The 19,700-nt window shown below is 38.9% G+C and overlaps 1 protein-coding gene across 1 annotated transcript in view; it reads left to right on the top strand.

Annotated features, from left to right (window-relative positions):
- PLPP4 (phospholipid phosphatase 4) overlaps positions 1-11,247 on the top strand; it is a 145,052-nt gene extending 133,805 nt beyond the window's left edge. The window contains exons 7-8 of the mRNA XM_060768541.2: positions 5,833-6,021; positions 6,431-11,247. Coding sequence (XP_060624524.1) covers positions 5,833-6,021; positions 6,431-6,576 — 335 coding nt within the window. The 3' untranslated portion in view covers positions 6,577-11,247. The remainder of the gene's footprint in view (positions 1-5,832; positions 6,022-6,430) is intronic.
- Positions 11,248-19,700: the final 8,453 nt, after the last annotated feature.

Here is a 19,700-nt window from a genome sequence, read left to right as displayed (position 1 = left end):
AAGGGCCCTTCCACGCAGCCATATAACCCAGAATATGAAGGCAAATAATTCACAATATTTGCTTTGAACTGAGTTATCTGAATCCACACTGCCATTTATCACAATTCAGAGCAGATAATGTGGGATTTAATTCAGCTGTGTGGAAGGGGCCTTAGATAGTGACATCTTTGCTTTCTGATGGTTCAATGTACAGTTGTTTCATAAACAAAATTATTAAAATATTGTGTATACAATTACCTTCAAGATATATGCATAAGATATATATATATATATATATATATATATATATGAATTTTGTGTTTAAGTGTGAGTCCCATTTCAAAGATACATTATTATATACACACAAATATTCCAAAAACTCCCACACCTCCCAACCCCACCCCACCTAAATCTGAAATTCAAAACACCTCTGGTCCCAAGCATTTTGGATTTGTCATATTTTTACCTGTATAACAAATATTGAAGTAAGGTCTGAAGTTGTCACGACAAGTCAGAAACAAGAGATTTCCAAAAGTTCTAGTTTCAGTGTCCCAAAATGCTGCATGTTTTACAAGTGAAGATAATTTAGGAATCTTGAAAGGAAAGATGTGATCAGGGAGACAGTTTAATGCATCATTTATTTGCTTTATTCTTTCAGATAACCAGTCTCCTTCTATTGGATTTCTGTCAGTGGAATGTAAAAGACACTGCAATGCCAATACTTTCAGCACTGTGTTTGTCTGCTGCAGAAATGCTATAATTTATTTTTAAAGTCCATTTAAAAAAATCAGTGCATTCCCCAGGAAAAATGCTGAAGTTCCCACATTCAGATATTTCAAAATGTATGTAAATAGCTAACACATTGCTACAGTTTCCTTTTGTATGATCATTTGGGATTTTAAAATATGAGATTTTTATCTCCCTTTTGATGTAGGGAAAGACATGATAGATCCATTACTTTTCTGCTTCAATTGTGAATTACTGCAAGCTCCTTGTCTTTTATACTTCTAAATTATTATCTTCTTACAAAATGTGGCTGGTTCTTGTCACTTGGTGAGGCACCAGCATTCTTTGACAGGGAGGCTAAAGACCTTGTAAAACTACAGCTCGCAAGATTTCATAGCATTAGGTTGTGGCAGTTAACATGGTGTCAAACTGCATTAAATCTACAGTGCAGATGCAACTAAGATCTATGAACACCATGTTGACGTGGCTTAGAAAAAATGGGAGCTAGTGAGAGCATTTAAATATTCTAGGTGTACATGTGTATATTTGTAGGGCATTTTAGTCCTGATTACACTAGGAAGGGAAAAGTTCTCACCTATTTATTTATTTATTTATTTGCTGTCTTTGTATACCGCCTTTCTCAGCCAAATCGGCGACTTAAGGTGGTTTCCAACAAAACAGTACACATAATATCATAATACAGATTAAAACATTAAAACAGTATAAAACACAACTAAAGCAATAAAAACAACATAATTAGCTTCTCATTATTATCAAACATTGTCCATTTCCATCGTCATGTCATTCGATTTCCTATATCGGTTACTCTGCATTTGTAAACGCTTGCTCAAACAACCATGTTTTAACTTGCCTCCGAAACATTAATAGGGAGGCATTAGTACATACTTCACTTCTTCTCGTACTTGTATTTTGACCTTGAGGTGCCGTTTTTGAGACAAAATACAAATGCTGTCTGCAATATCATCCAGATCTGATTTCAGAAGCTCAGTGTGACCTTGCTGATTTTTGGAGGTGAAGCCATGAGGCACCTCCAGGGAGAACAAGGAAGGAATTTACACTGGTAGGGCTGATGGACCAATGATCTGACTTATTACTTCATCACATGGCTCAAAATAAGCATGCTTAGAACTGGCTTTGTGGATAGAGTCCCATGGCAGACATCAGGCAACATCACCTGTGGCTTCATCCCCAATTGGGATAAAAGTGTCACTTGACACTTTCCCCACAATACAGAAGGCTTCCCATGTTGTGTTGGCTCCAATGTAGTGAGCATGGGGCCTCCACGTGAGGGTAATGCTTTCCCATGTGATAGAGAAAGCATTACAGAGAGGGAGCTGTGCACAGATTCGCCCTGCTCCCTCTTTCCTCGCCAGAAACCTAGCCTTTTTGATAAGTTGTTTAGTACTGTCCACCCTCTCTGTTCATGGATTCCACCTTCTGTAGCTTGAATTTTAAAAACTCAAAAAAACATACATAGATTTCCCCATTTTATATAATGGATTTCATTTTACTATGTCATTATAAATAATGTAATTTGATCATGCATTTTAATATCAATGGGGGGGGGGGGGCTGGAACCAATCCAAAGGCCCACATAGAAGGAATTTTCCAATGTTATTGTTGTTTCTTCAACTGTTTGAAGGCCTTTCAGTTACCTACCATGCAGCTGATGTGTAAATACAGTTAACAATAAAGCTGCAAGTTTTAATTTATAAAATACTAGCTGTCCCCTGCCACGTATTGCTGTGCCCCACATGGGGGCTCTGTGTGGGAGGTTTGGCCCAATTCTGTTGTTGGTGGGGTTCAGAATGCTCTGTGATTGTAGGTGAACTATAAATCCCAGCAACTACAACTCCCAAATGTCAAGATTCTATTTTCCCCAAACTCCACCAGTGTTCACATTTGGGCATACTGAGTATTCGTGTAGAGTTTGGTCGAGATCCATCATTGTTTGAGTCCACAGTGATCTCTGGATGTAGGTGAATTACAATTCCAAAACCAAAGGACACTGCCCACCAAACCCTTCCAGTATTTTCTGTTGGTCATTGGAGAACTGGGTGCCAAGTTTGGTTCAATTCCATCGTTGGTGGGGTTCAGAATGCTCTTTGATTATAGGTGAACTATGAATCCCAGCAACTACAACTCCCAAATGACAAAATCATTTTTTTTGAGTAAAGGGCATACATTGGGTTGTTAGGTGTATCATGTCCAAATTTGGTGTCAATTCCCCCAGTGGTTTTTGAGTTCTGTTAATCCCACAGAGGAACATTACATTTTATTTATATAAATTTAATTTAATAGTGGCTTGTCAGATGCAGCATTTGGAAAAGGGACTTTTGAATAATTTTCAGAATTCTTCAATAGGACAACCACTGGCCATCCTGGTTGGGGATTCTGAGAGCTTTAGGACAAAAATAATGTCCATGTTCTAGTTATGTCTTTATATATTAGCCATACATGCCCTCTCTGCTTTGAATAAGTTTATCCTGAAATTCCAGCATAATCCAGTGCCTAGGTAAGCTTAGAGCACCTGTCACTTGCAAATGTAAATAGTTAAATTAGACTTTAGAATTATCAGAGTAGAACAAAGTTTGATGCGGCACATGAAACCTGTGATCAAAGAGCAGATTTCTGATTCCCTAATTTGCTCTTCCTTGCACAGGCACTGTGGGTGTTTTATGGTGGTATGGAAGGCTTCACAGAAGAGGGGTGGGGAAGAAATTCCTGTTGCGCAAAGCAGACTGCTGTTAATGCGGCAGTGATTTAGGCAATTGATATAGATGGAAATGTTCTTTCACCATGCTGGGCTTGCTCTTTCATATTCATATATGATTCTGTCAGTGACAAACTGAGATGCATACAGATCTCTTGGGTAGCATAGGATCTTCAATGTTTACTTACGCTTGTTAGATCTTTTTTGGAACATCATTTATTTTGTTAGGTTTGTGATAGCTTCACTTAATAGGGAATGCAGATGTTGTTCAAAATGCTAAATATTCTGAATAGAAAATGATACCAAAAACAAGGATTATTTAATGAAACGGCACTGTACTTAGTTTTCTTTGGAACTCCTAAAAGGCTGAGGGAAGAGACCATAAACATTATATGATGTGTTTTAATTGATTTTCCTTGTAATTTGCTGTGGAAAGCTGCCATTAAGTTTTGTTTTAAAGATGCAAGACATATTGTACTAATGTCTTGAGACAATAAACCCAAGACGTTAAATGTACTAATAAGGAGCTGATGTCTCTCATGTGAGCGCAGAGAAGATAATTGTGGCAGAGTTAAATCAAGGTGGAAGAAATGTGTTTTGTTCAGAGACAGGCTAATGTTCTTCAGCATCAATTCAGAAAACATAATTCAATATAGCATGTTTTGTTTTTGTTCTGTGTGCTCATTGCTTGATAAAATGCTCAGTATTTTTCTCTGAAGTTGCAATCCTCTGAACATTTGATAGATAGGATTTTTGGATCACCTCTGCATAGGAAAGTTTTTTGACCTCAGAGGAGAAGATTTGTCCAGGGCCATGGTAGAAGAGATTAGATTCATTAAATCACTAGGCTTCCAACAACCACCCTCACCTCAAACAATATATCAGTCCCAAAGGTATGATGCAGAACAATAGCACACAGTTTCTGAGAATCTAGGAACACTTTTATTTCCCTGCAACAAGCTAAGCTGATCAGAAAGCTAAGCTATTTCAAATGGAAGCTATGCTCAGTCACCCATTGCTGTTTTGGACACTGGAACAAATAACTTTTTTTAAAAAAATATTTGGAAGAGATATCATCAATGGGCTATACCAGAGTTCTAGAGCCCTAAAAACTGTCCAAGGACCTTGGTTGCAACCAAGCTTAGAGCACCTCTGCTCTAAGATCTGCCGGGAAGGCCCTCCTCATGCTTCCACCACCGTCACAATCATGGCTAGTGGGGATGAGGGAGAAGGCAGGCATGTAGCCGGGGGGGGGGGGCCTCGGGGGGCTTCAGCCCCCCCCGAAATTTTCATGGTGGTTCGCGAAAAGGCCTTATTGGTGCATTATTTAAACTGTTATGTTTATTCATATCATGATCTGATCACCATACTCAATATATCCCATATGCATGGGGGTATTGGGGTAATGATACAAAAGGTTTGCTAGGCTAGACCCTCTTTCACTCAGACTCAGCCCCCCCCGAAACTCAGCCCCCCCGAAACCCCCCCTGAAAAAAAATTCAGCCCCCCCCCCCGAAATGAAATCCTGGCTACGGGCCTGGGAGAAGACCTTCTCAGTGGTGGCCCCCTGACTTTGGAACACCCTCCCCAGGGAGAAAAGGTACGTCCCCATATTGTCCTCCTTTCATAGGGAACTGATGAATGGCTTTCTTTTTGGCATTGAATATTTACCATAATTGTTGGAAACTGCCCTGAGTCCCTTTGGGGGAGATAGGGTGGTCTGTAAATAAAGTTGTTGTTGTTGTTGTTGTTGAAGCAGGACAAAACTGGTAAACTGAGAAATTGGAGGACCTCCCTGGTATCAAAACAAGCATGACAGAAAGTTCAGTTTATAGCAAACATACTGATAGGTTAAAATACATCTGTATAGGCACATCTACTTGTGATCTAGTTGTTGCCTTCATGGGTCATAGGGGAACTCAATTGAATGGAGCTAAAAGACAAACCCCATCTCTCTCTCTGCTCAATATAGAAGCAAGCAAGGAAGAGTTCAGAATATTTTATTTCCTTTCATGACAATTTGGGTTATTCATATTCAGCAATCTATGGTTTCTCTGAAGTAATTGTGGTTTATGTAAAGTAAGATAATTTACAATGATTTGTGGCCATGGCTTGTTTAAAATAACAGGATCAAACACAGTTTATATTTTGTGTGGTGTGTGAAACTATAGCTGACTTGCCATGGTATATTTTTGTGGTTATGCCAGAAGAGAAGTAAGTGTTCTTCCTCTCAAAGTAAACTATAGTTTTTCATATGTTAGTAGCTTCTGCTATCACTTCTTGTTTCTTCCTAATTTATGAAATACATATGTGACTGGCTTTGGATCATTGTCCATTTGTTATTTCGACAACAATCCATGATTTGTTTTGTCTTTTCTTTCCCCCATGCCTAGATGCTTTTGTCGGAGGGGTCATTGGGCTCGTATTTGCCTACATTTGTTACAGACAGCACTACCCTCCACTGGGTACCCTGGCTTGTCACAAGCCTTACGTCAGCCTGATAATTCAGACATCACTGAAGAAAGAAGAGATCCCTACAACAGATAATGCCACCAGCCTGCCACTAGAAGGGATAACAGAAGGTCCAGTATGACTAATACACATGCAGGATGAACTATTAGCCTTTTCATACATTCCGCCAATCCAAACTGGTTTCTCTTCATAATTAATGTCTCTTTAAAAGCTGTGATTCTGCCATACTCTCTTTCCTTTCACAGAACGCTTTTTGCACTCATATTTTTAAACTTTTGTTCTTTTTAGATTCCCCCTCCCTTCTTTTTCATACAAACCTTACATGAATAAACTCACAGAAAGAATGTTTCTAACAAACACAAATATTACTTACGGGGGGTAAAGACTGAGGTCAAACCATTGAGATGCCATTAACTACTACTAATATCTGTATAGCACTTTTAATGTGTTACAAATCCATAGCTCATTCATACTTGCAACAACCCTGCAAGGTCAGTCACTATTATTCCCATTTTATAGATGGGTGGCAGAGGCTGGAGGAGAATGACTTGTCTAAGAGCACCCAGGAACCTGAAACTGAGCAAGAATATGGGCATGGACCAGGACCAATTTTTACTCCTATGGACCAGATGGACTACAAAGAGGATGTAAATGTCTTCTGCTAAGAAATGATAAGCATTCTGAACTGAAATTGACTCTGTTCCTGCCATCCCTGAAGACCTTCATGTATAAAAAGACTTTATTTCCTTTTGTATCTCATCAGTTGGTATGCAATTACAAGAACCTTCTGTTTATCTGCTGGTTGTGTGAATGTTTTGTTGTGTGCTGCCCATCATGTTTGACAGGGTTATTCGGAGATAGCTGAAATGAAATAATGGTTTTAGATATACAAAAGCTTGAGAGCTGGGGAATGCCAAGATTACAGGCATAAGTCATTGCTGAAAAAAGACGTTGACAGCACGCTTATGCAAAGCTGTTGAAGCTGTCAGCTGGCAATAACATATATTGGAAGGATCACTTGGACTTGTGTATTAGCAAGTTAGTGTGTATGTTTTTTCTTTCCTTGAAAGCTTTGTAGTAATTTACTTTGAAGCTGAGCAACTGGTTTAGAAACAGTCATCTCCAATCCTTTTAAAAAATAACACTTGGCCCAAAATATCCAGAAGCGTGAAGATGAAAAAGAACCCTTTTGTGTATGTGTGTACAAGAGCTACCACCATACCTGTATAATAGTTTCTCTTGATGTGCTAAAGTATTGGCAATCCCATTTTGCTTGTCTCTCCTCCCTCACAGCACTATATTAACTTAGCCATTTTTCTTGTTTCATTTTTTGTCTGCAGTGTTGAATCTAAGCATCCCAACTGTATTGCAGGAAAATTACAACACATGTGTATATGAGGGGAAGTAGCTGGTAGCATATTTGCTAACAACTATGGAAATGCTATGTGAAATCAGGGAAAACTCCCAGAAGACCATGTTGTAGACTCTGTAGAAATGTACCATTTATGTACACCTTTGGGCACTTCAGTAGTCAAATGTTGTAATTCCATCTTCTAAGAAGAAAAGAGTGGACAAAAATCAATACATTTCCTTGGAAATAAAGTAGGGAGGATTGCATCTTGGATTCATGAACCTGCAATGATACATTGCCAGAACAAAACTGTTAACTCCTCTCTAGATCTTGTATTTTTTTTACAAAAACTTCCTGAAGTCATCAGCTGCTATCCTGTGAGGAGCATAGGATGGTGGATTCTTCTCAGAGTTCAGAAAAGTTACTGTTTTAGAATATAATCTCTAGAACTCCTCACCCATTATGACCACTGGCTGTGTTGGATGGGGAATTTGGGGAGTTGTAACCCTGTTTTTTCCCCCTTGGTTCCTACATTATCGTTATCCCAGACCTATTATCTGAATGCAAGATCCTGGTCCTGGGAACTGCCTTGTGTTGTGTCCCCTGCATGCAGCCCAGCCTGTGGTGCATGGGCGGAAGTCTTTGTCACCCTTGCCAGGATCAGAAAAACCATGCATGGTATACCCATGTTAGTTATCTTTATTTTTGACAGTGCCACCATTAGGTTTTTCTGCAAGTGTTATCCTGCAGTGGAAATGTGAAAAGAAGAAAGCATATCCTGTTTTTCCTTTTACAAAATGACATGAAAATAATATTATCATCAAAGATGTTCTATATAATAATCTATTTGTGAGCTTCTTCTTTTTGGCTTGACAAGACTAATGGAGGCAGCTTTGATCAGTGCTATCCATTATGGTGCTTTACACTGGAAGAGTTTACTGCTCTGGCTATTCATATGTCTAATATGTGCCTGGTGGCCTATGCATCAGCTGTTCTGTGATCAAGTTTTATGTCTCTCTAAAAATGGGGCATATTTTTTTTGTCTGGGAGTGGGGTGGCGGGTATATTTTTATTCCTAATTGATAACTGTGATATTTTGGTAGAAGGAAAAGTAGACAAACTTTTTGCAAATTGAATCTATTCCAGAAAATAAACATGAATAGTTTGATAGACATTATTGAAATAGTCTTATAGAATTTAATGAGGAAGAAATCTTGGTAATCCAAAAAACATTCTTTAGGAAAAGATACTTGGGTGGATGAAATATGGTGGAGGGGAGTGGTATGAATGGATACAGTGCCAACATAATATCAGAATTTGCCTTTATTTAATAAATATGCAATACCTGAAGCTGCATAAACTTTTGTGAGCTTAGAAAATTATAGAGTAATTGTTCTCAGTGATGAGATAACTTCCGCAGTTTTTGAATCCCTCCTGTTACTGTTATTACTACTTAGATGATATATTTTAAAGAAAATCTTACAGGACAAATTCTGTTTGAGAGGTGTTCTGCTTTTTAGAAAAAAATCAAGTATCTGTCTGTGCGTTAGGTTTGTCATCACAAACTTAAGATGATGTGGTAACTAACATTGGAGGGTTGTAAGAATGTCCTTGCTGTAGTTAGTCTCTGTTGATTATCAGTGGAATGCCAAAAGTATTTACGTGGGCAAGAATGGATCATGAATTGAGCAAGGGAGGTGCTTCACCATAGCGGAGTTATGTTCTTTCCAGAGTGATTCATGAGCCGACCATATTTATCTCCCCCTATTCTCCCTTATGTCCCCTTAAGAATAAGCTACTGTTAGACGTGTTGGCTTAAAATCTGTCTCAGAAGTTTAGCCTCTCCTTTGCCTTTATGTATCCTGATGAGTTGAATTCATCAAGGGTAGAATTATACTGCAAAAGTGTCCCTTTCCCTTAGATTAATACCATCAGCTGAGAATATTATATGGATCCTACTACATGTGTCCCACTTAAGTTACAATTTATTTAAAAAATTAACCTGAAACTGTGTCTTTAACAAGGGCTTGCTGAAGAAACTTTCAACTTTGATTACTTGGAGGTTGGTTGCTACCAAATGATTTAATTCATGTCTAAAATTGTAATGGTAGCTTGTTTACATGAACAAACTCCACTCATTTCCACTTCAGAAGCCAGAAATAAGTTTCCTATGGTAAGCTGTTTGAGCACCATTATTCATTATGTAGAGAGTATCTGATTTCTGCTGTGTCCACTTGAATTCTTTTGTGTGTCTTGCAATGCCATGCAAAATGGTTATAAGGGTAGGGACAATGCCACCAAGCCCCATCCACATATTGATTTGATTGTAGACACTTTGCTGTTCGCATTCAGACTCAGGCTCAGTTCACATAATGGTGTGGGATATAATTACTCATTATTAATGACTGACTGTCCCATAAGAACATTCTCTCTTGTTTGGAAAAAGCTTCTTTCCTTGTTTCCTAATCACAGCTTGAAGATGGAAGGCTAAAATCAATAGTTAGATTCTATTAGAGCAGAGAGAGCTATTGTTCTGAAATGGTTTGAGAATTGGGCTCCGATACTAGAGACCAGGGTTTGAATCTCTACTCAGCCATGGAAACTCACTAGTTAATCTTGGGCAAGTCACACGTTTTCAGCCTGTGAGAAGGGCAAGTTAATTCCCTTCTGAACAAATCTTAACACAAAAAAATAATATGTGATAGGTTTACCTTGGGATCACCATAAGTAACACAAGTTTTTGAGAGCCAACATTGTGTAGTGAGGAACATCGGACTATAGGTTGGAAACCAGGGGTTGAGCCCCTGGTTTCCAGAGTTGTTCCTGGAAAACCACTGAGCAACCTTGAGCAAATCACATCTTCTCAGCCCCAGAGGAAAAAATCTTGCCAAGAAAACCCCATGATAGGATCACTTTAGTTACCATAAGTGAGAAACAACGTGAAGGCGCACAACAAGAATTAGAGCACATTGAAAAAATACTTAGTTTTAATCTATTTGAAGACACTTTGGGTCCCAAATCAGAAGAAAGAGATATAAATTAAATAAATAATTATTAAACAGGGGGGAGATTATGCAACTGGGAGACAGTTATGGAGATGTACCTATGATACCTTGTGACGTTACCTCCAAAATCCTATCTTTGAAGTTTCATGGTCCCTCCACCCCCACCCCCCCAAAGATGCTTGAGGGCAGAGGAATAATTCATGATGTATCTAGTCCTCTCCTGTCTATGGGAAATATTACAGACAGCAGGGTCCACTTGGGATCCTGTAGCAACTGGGTGTCTCAGCATACCCTGTAACAAGAAGATGGTTGGACACAACTTTGCCTCAGTGCTCTCCGGAGTGTCAGAAATGGCTGTGTTGAGGCAGAGCTATGAGATGTGTAAGGTAGGATTTGAGGAGCAATATTGGTCACTGCATTTGTGTAACAGCTATAAACATGAATTGGAATAATTGCGATGTCATTAAGCCAGGCTTATGGCATTGTAATTACTGAACAGGATTTACATATATGAAATCTCACCATTCAGTGAGACCCAATATATATATTTCACCCTTTCCCTTGATACAGTTCAAAGCCAGCTATGAAATGGGTTCCCACATAATAATTTTCCAGAATAAAGTATTGTCCAATGCCACAAAAATATGTTGAGTGCTCAATAAATGGTTGGAAGGGATGTTAGCAGTACAGTAAAAAAGAATGAAGTGCTTTTAACTGAGGCGATTATACTGGGAGTAATAAAGTAAACCATGTAAAAGTGTTTATTTTAATGTAATTAAACCTTACAGAGGATGTAATGATGTAAAATCTAAGCAGGAATCCAGAGAAGTTGCAATTACAGGGTGAACTGGTGAAGAAAAAGCATCTTTCTGGATCAGTGTCTTTTTACTTTTATGTTCTTATGTGAAGGAAATGTAAATGCTGTAATGCACCAATAAAATGGACATGAATGTGGGATTTTGAATATCCCAATGTTGCAATTTTTATTTCAGTGGCAAATAATTTTGTGTATTATTGAGTTTTGGATGCTAACAATGCAACCAGTAGCTACTATCAAACATATCTGATACTTTCAAAAGGGAAGAACTTTCTGAGCTGTACACACACACACACACACACACACACACACACACACAGATTTCATAAATAATCTCACGTATCCAGGCTTTTACACAATTTCTCTATCCAATTTTCTAGTCATATCTTTAGCTTCATTCATCTCTATATATTCTACCAGCAGAAACTATTAGTAACTGTTGGCCTGTGATGCGTGGATGCTTCTGCACATCATAAAAATTTCTGATTTAACGGAGATGGCATAATGTGATATTTCATTCGCAAAAACAGCCAGTGGCCCATTTTGAAAGCCTGATAAGTTCAGGAAATAGACATCCAGGTGGCTTAAGAGTTTTAGCTCAAAATGAAAAGAAGGCCAATAGACTTTAATCCAATTTTCGTTTATCTCCTTGATAACAGATACATTTAAGCTCTGGGCATCTGTGTCGCTGGCAGTAAAATAAGTTAGGGTTCCATTCACAGCTTGTTTTTGTTAATAACACAAGATGCTAGTCTTGGCGTATTTCCTTTTAACTCTTTTGCTGATAACTTTGTGGAGGCAATCACCTGTAAAAAAAATCTCCTATGTGTCTTTTGCTTTGGAAATACGTTTACTCACAACTCAATGGAACCTTTATGCATGCAAGTAGCTTAGTTACAGGATAGGCAGCATGGTGTAGTGGTTTCAGTGCTAGACTATAACCCCAGAAGATGAGAGTTTGAATCCCTGCAGCCATGGAAAACCACTGGGCGACTTTGGGCAAATCAAACTAGACGAAGGCAATGCAGTTTCCTCTGTATAAATCTTGCCAAGAAAACGCTATCAAGCTGACATAAAGGTACACAACCAAAACAAAATATTAGCTATGGTTATTATTTATACAAGAGAGCACCTATTATTTTTAGATCATTCAAGACTGACTTTCTTTCTTTTTCCTGCTCTTAGAATGGCAGAAAGAGCCAAGTAAATGGCTGCGACAGTAAATGAGAGATCTGGAGGAATGGGTAAACAGATGGGATGAAGGAAATTAGATGCTGACATGGATTGGGACATGCTCACATGAAGTTGGATAGAGTTAAAAATGAAATGAAATCATTCCAAAGTTTGAGTTGAAAAAGAGATTCTTTCTGGGTGAATTGATTTTGAGCTGCAAGATTTTGAGCTGCATCACTAAAACCAGCATGAATCCAAGATGCTCTGAAGAATGACCCTACACTTGGAAAATGACCTTAGACTTACATCCACTGGATTGACATTCCTCAAAATTCAGTATCTATTCTGTCCATGCTTTGAATTGTTTGTGTGTATTTACTAGTTTTGGCAGGGGCTGCGGTGGCACAATGGGTTAAACATCTGAACTGCTGACCAGAAGACCTGAATGTGTGGTTCGAATCCGTGGGATGGGGTGAGCTCCCATCTGTCAGTCCCAGCTTCCTATGCAGGAACATGAGAGAAGCCTCCCACAGGATGGGAACACATACAGGTGTCCCCTGGGCTACGTCCTTGCAGATGTCCAATTCTCTCACACCAGAAGCAACTTGCAGTATATTCTCAATTCGCTTCTGACATGATAAAAAAAACAACCCTAGTTTTGGCCATTCTAGGTCCATTATGATACTTCAATCCTACGGATATGGCATAGGGTGATTTAGCAGATTACAAATGAAGGCTGGAATCAGAAAAGAATAGATTTATGTCTGCCACATAGCTTTATCTGTTGAGCTTATTCTCCCAGTGCTACCCCAATCCACTATTTAAATGTACCATCTTAACATGTCAATTTCTGTGCAGTTGGAGATAACATTAGGCAATATGTAGCTAGCTAGTTTCTGATAACTGGACACATCCCTAGATATCATTGGCAGTTCTCATTGTTCCTGCAGGTGACATCTTTCCAATATGCAATGCAATTCATCAAAAGGATATCAACTAAAATAGAATATTTTCATCATTTTGGGTTATGTTCAGCTGGCAAAAATCTCTTCCGTCATATACTGATTTGATACCATATGCATATAATTTGAAAGAGTCTCTTTTTTGGACTAAAATTTACAAAATCCCCCAGCCAGAGTTACTACAGGCTGGGAAATCCTAGAAGATCTTGGAGTGCCTGTGAACAAGGTAAACATGAGCCAACAATGTGATATGGTGACAGAAAAAGTGAACGTGATTTTGGCCTGCATCAATAGGAGTATAGTGTTTAGATCCAGGGTAGTCATGTTACCCCCTCTATTCTGCCTTAGTAAGACCACACCTGGAATATTGTGTCCAATTCTGTGTCCACAATTGAAGTAAGATGCTGACAAGCTGGAATGTGTCCAGAGGAGGGTGACTAAAATGATCAAGGGTCTGGAGAACAAGTCCTATGAGGAGCGGCTTAAAGAGCTGGTCATGTTTAGCCTGAAGAAGAGAAGGCTGAGAGGTGACATAGGGAGGAGGGAGCAGGCTTGTTTTCTGCTGCCTTGGAGACTAGGACGCAGAGCAATGGCTTCAATCTACAGGAAAAGAGATTCCACCTGAACGTTAGGAAGAACTTCCTGACTGTGAGAGCTCTTCAGCAGTGGAACTCTCTGCTCTGAAGTGTGGTGGAGGCTCCTTCTTTGGAGGCTTTTAAACAGAGGCTGGATGGCTATTTGTTGGGTGTTTTGAATTCAGTTTTCCTGCTTCTTGGCAGGGGGTTGGACTGGATGGCCCACGAGGTCTCTTCCAACTCTATGATTCTATGATTCTAAGTTATCATTCCAGAAAAGAGGGAAAATTGCACACTTATTTTTGATTAGTAATTTCCTCCCTATAGCCTGACTTTACATCCACAAAATTGGTTCCAATTGATTGTGCAATTCATTATATATCACCTTCCTATAGACTTTAAAAGTGTCTAGTTGTATATTGAAACAGTTTTTTAGTAGAGGTAATGTGAAGAAGATCAAATGCAACAATATGAGAGAAGACCTGAAAAAATTGACCCAGAAGACCCTATGAGGAGGGGAATAAAAAAGGGAAAGACTCTGAAGAGGCAATAGTAACATAGACAGCTGGAGTCACTGCCAGAGGGGAATACAAATCCCCAGAGGATGCATCTTTGAAGAATTAAGAAATAAATATAGCAGTATAAAGAGGAGCTCTGTGACCCACTTAATGCTCAATTATAAGTGTCACTTTGGAATTATGTTTTGAGCTTTATCAATAGAATTTAAAGTGATCTGGAAAGGAAAGTCAATGTTTTGATTTGTTAATACATGATTTGAAAGTATAAAATTGGGCAGAATTTGACAGCACCGTCCTATGTTTACTCAGAGGATAGTCACAGTAAATTCATTAAATATTTAACAGGGCTTCCTTTCCTATGTGAGTGCCATGAACACTTATACATACCTGATTGATGCCATAAAAATATATGTGCCTAATTGATGATTTTATTTATTTAATGGCATTTCTACCCCACCTTTCTCTACTCCGGAGGGGACTCAAGGTGGCTTACAGTTAGGCAAACTTATGAAGCCATAGAATATGTGCAATTACAAATATATAAATAGAGTTATAAAATACATTAAAACAGTTTAAAATCATAAAACAATACATTTGCAGTTAATCACATGATCCTTCAACGTAGTCCGGCTGTTCCAGTTAGTCAATGCACATCAATTCCATATCTTTCTATTTCTCAAGTTCTCCAAACACTTGGTCACAAACCAGGTTTTTACTTTCTTATGGAAGGTCAGGAGGTAAGGGGCTGATCTAATGTCCCTGGGTAGGGAATTCCACAGCTGAGGGACCACCACTGAGTAGGCCCTGTCTCCTGTCCTTGCCAATCGCGCCTGTGAGGAAGACAGAACCAAGAGCAGGGCCTCCCCAGATGATCTTAGGCTCTGAGATTATTCATAGGAGGAGATGCATTCTTCATTTGTCAAGCTCGTCTTTATATCTATGTACTTTAATCATTCCTCGTACCACAAGAATTTTCAAAAATGCAAAAAAATGTCAAGGATAATGGGGCAGGGGGGGGGGGAATGGCTTTCATTAAGAATAGTGATGTGAGGATGCAATCTGTTAAATGACCACACATGTAGCAGCTTTCTATTAAGATAAAAGAACTAGAAAGTTGGAGGCTGAACATAATGAATTAGAGCTTCCTGGGAGCGGGGGAGATTGCAACATTTCATTGGGAATTTCACTTGTCAGCTAGTAAATTGGAACCTCATTTTGACTGCTGAATGTCAAAACAAGAAACATCTTCCATGGTAGAACATTTTCTGAAGGAAGATGAGAAGATAATCATCTCTTTAGCAATAACTGGAAACATATTCCATTCCACCTCCAAGGTAGACAACATCTCTTCAGAGATAACTTCTTAGAAATCTAAAAGGTACATGGAGGCCCCTTCTACACTGCCATATAAAATCCAGATTCTCAGCTTTGAACTGGATTATATGGCAGTTTTATTTTCTGTGCCAGAAGCTACTTGAAAAGCTGCAAGTGACTTCCGGTGTGAGAGAATTGGCCGTCTGCAAGGATGTTGCCCAGGTGACACTCAGATGTTTGATGTTTTACCATCCTTGTGGAAGATAAATAATATTTTATTAAACAATTCTCATGTGCTCTCATGGGGAGCTGGAGGTGACCAAGGGAGCTCAACCCGCTCTCCTGGGATTCGAACCACTGACCTTTCAGTCAGCTGTCCTACTGGCACAAGAGTTTAACTCATTATGCTACTGGGGGCTCCATATGGCAATGTAGATTTAGATAATTCAGTTCAAAGTAGATAATGTGGATTATGTGCTTTGATAATCTGGATTATATGGCAATGTAGAAGGGGCCAGAGTCAGCTCTTTAGAAGAGGCAAGATGATAGCTCAAATGAGCTTCCGTCTTCCTAAACATAGCTGTAGAAAATGATCTACAAAAGCCAAGATTGTGGACCCACCTGGTTTCTCTTCAGATTGTGAGGCACAAACACTTCAGCAACAAAATATAACTAGGAACATATGTTCCCATCTCTGCAAATCTTTCTAGTTGAGGCAATATTTACATGCTGAAGCAATCAGCACAGAACCCCGGTTGCTTTGTTCTCAAAGGCCGTTGATGGCTCTATTAAATAGATAAAACTACTGTGAAATTCATGTGGTTACCATAAGTCTACACATACACATTTCAATACTGTTTCAATTTGATTTCAGTTTTGTATCCAAAACTCACTACATAACTAATTATCACCTGGCTTTCAGATCCTGGATTAAATTATAAACATTTCAGTTAACCATTGAAGTCGGTGCTCCCAAATATGAAGATACAATTGTTCCATGAAATCATCACTAAATTAATATTTTATTAAACAACTCTAGACTAAGAATGCTATTTTCCAGAAGTTAATGAAACTCTGCCTCAATTCCTTACCATGACAAAGCTATCTAGGGCTAATGAGAATTAATTCAAAAACATTTATATGATCTCCACTTCCCTGTCTTTATTTTAGAAGATGTATTCTTGTGAACAGAAATAACATTTTTACATTATTAAATGTCAATGCATATTGTGCATTTTATGTTTCCGTTTACCAGGCAGCAACTGCTGCAACTGAGGGCCCTTCCACACTGCCCTATATCCCAGAGTTATCTGAGTGTGGACTGGGTTATCTGAGTGAGGACTCAGATAACCCAGTTCAAAGCAGATAGTGTGAAATTTTCTGCCTTCATATTCTGGGATATAGGGCTGTGTGGAAGGGCCCTGACAGAGATTTCTTCTTTTGTCATTCAAGAAATGGCTGATTAATGTCCCCAACTCTTCATACAAATGATTTTTGTCATAATAGGCAGAAATAGGGTGACCATGGAGATGACTGACATGAGGGCAGAATGAGAATGTATCCGCCAGCTATTTTCTGAATCACCAGGGAACAGTTTCCTGTCGATTGCAGCTGCTGCACATTTTGGAATTGTGGGTATCAAACAGTCACAAATGTGTAACTCTTAGGTACAGAAGCACAACTACCCAATAGGATTCTAGCCAATCTATGTAAGCATTGTACACTTTACTATTGTGCACCTATTGCATATTATATCTGTAAAAAAAAAAAACAAAGTGATACAATGATCAGTTCCTAGCTAAGAATTTGATTTGTAGAGGAAGATCTGACTCCAGAAGAATTCAGTTCAACATTTTTGTTTTTCAGCTTGAATTTTTTAAAGGATGAACAAGTGTTTGTTTTCTATTGATGGGGAAGGGTGTTGAAAAAGGGATAGATCAATAGTGGTATAGTTATTATACGTGACAAGGAAAAATTATTGAATAAAGCAGGCAATTCTATCTTATCCAAACATACATATGTATGTGCTTAATTTTTGTGTGTGTGTATCAGGAGCAACTTGAGAAACTGCAACTCACTTCTGGTGTGAGAGAATTGGCCGCCTGCAAGGACTTTGCCCAGGGATGTGTTGCCATCCTGTGGGAGGCTTCTTTCATGTCCCCACATGAGAAGCTGGAGCTGACAGAGGGAGCCCATCTCCACTCTCCCCAGATTCAAATCTCTGGCCTGTCAGTGTTCAGTCCTGCCGGCACAAGGGTTTAACCCATTGCGCCATTGCACTTACTGTATGGAAGTTTGAACTAACTTCCATACAGTTGACAAACTGCCCATCAGAGAAATGATTATCATTATCATCTCAGGACCAAGATCAAAAGTGGCTGACAACCTTAAAAAGTATACAAACTCGGGTCAGCAGTTCAGCCAGCACAAGGGTTTGACCCATTGTGCCACTGCAGCTCTTGTCTAAATAGTGATACTTTATGATACCAACCATATGGAAGAAAAATACATAAAATTTAATTACAATTTAATTTATTTTGCTTGCTTGTATATTTATCCTCAGTACTGGATTGACTTTGTTGACTTCTAAAGGACTCATTGGTGTGATTTTATGGTGGAACTAATAAGTAATAAGTAATATAACAACCCGTTGTATGACTGATGTCTACTTTCATACTTTTTAGGCCTTTTTTTGCATTTCTGTCACTACTGTAGACAAAAGGAGGACAGACTTGGAAGCGGATGTGTGAATTCTGTCCTTGCCTTTCCATATTGAACTGAAGCTTTGAGTTCTGAATGCTTTTCCTTCATGGGAGCTTGAGTTCTGCTTAAATTAATAATAATAATAATAATAATAATAATAATAATAATACACTTTTTATATTCTGACCTTCTCCCTTAGGAGACTCAGAGCAGATTACAGCGTTCACACAAATAAGCAAACATCCAATGCCTTTACAATCATACACAATGAGACACATAAACACAAACAAAGGCAGAGGCTTCTTTCATTTCCGGCTCCTGGAGGCAGTGCCCATCTGTGGCTCTGAGGAGGTGCTTTCTCCACTTTCAAGCCAAGGAGCCTGCATTGTCACCTCCTGGTTGTGTGGTTGGCAAGATTGCTTGGAGCGTCTCTTTGACTCTTCCTGCCAAAGCAGTACCTATTTATCTACTTGCATTTGAATACTTTCAAACTGCAAGTTTGGCAGGAACTGGAGTTGACAGATGGAAGCTCACTCCATCTCACGGATTCAAACTACCAACCTTCAGGTCAGCAGTTCAGCAACGCAAGGGTGTATCCCATTGTGCCACCATGGCTCTTAGTATACAATTCAAGCCTCTCTGACATAAAATGCAGGAAGCGAGGATGTCTCACCCAGTTGCTTGTATTTTTTAAATCCCCGAAAAAGGTTAAGAATGTTTGGTGCAAGCAACTGTGCCAATTAGGAAGATTTCTGGATATGTTGGTTAGTATTTCAAGGATTTGGACTATATCCCCAGTGACCATACTGGCTGTGAGATGATGATGGAAGAGCAACAGGTAATGGAAAGCTATTTCAGAGATTATAGAACTGTAAATCAACAGTGGGTAACCTGTGTTGTATTGTTGTTCCCATTGGCCCTAGCTCCTACAGACAATAGTGATGCCTAATGAAAGTTTCAAACCATCAAGGAGAGACACAAGTTATTTATTCCATGTTTAAATTGTTCTTTACTTCAGTGACTGCAGTCTTCTCTCCTCTTCTGGAAATTCCGACCAAGTAACCATATTGTAAACACCTATTAAGCTTCCACTACTGTTTGATTCTTCATGGTAAAGCTACCATGAAATGTGACATTTCGAAAGGAAAATGGGAGTAGAAAACAAGGCCCTCTATTTCTTAGCTCCCTCAGGGCAGTCTTTGCCTTAATGAAATTATTCCTCAAGTCCTGCAGCATGAAATGCAGTCAGCTCCGTAAAATAATTAGTGTGTGATTTTATTGGATGCCACCTGCTCAAAATTACCACTGATACCGACGTTTTTGTAATTAGGAAATTACATCTTGTTATTCTATTGCTTTCCTTTCTGCCCG

Source organism: Anolis sagrei, chromosome 3 (assembly GCF_037176765.1).
Source record: "Anolis sagrei isolate rAnoSag1 chromosome 3, rAnoSag1.mat, whole genome shotgun sequence".
NCBI lineage: Eukaryota > Metazoa > Chordata > Lepidosauria > Squamata > Dactyloidae > Anolis > Anolis sagrei.
The sequence above is the reverse complement of the archived record's forward strand: the minus strand, read 5'-3'. Positions and strand labels throughout refer to the sequence as shown.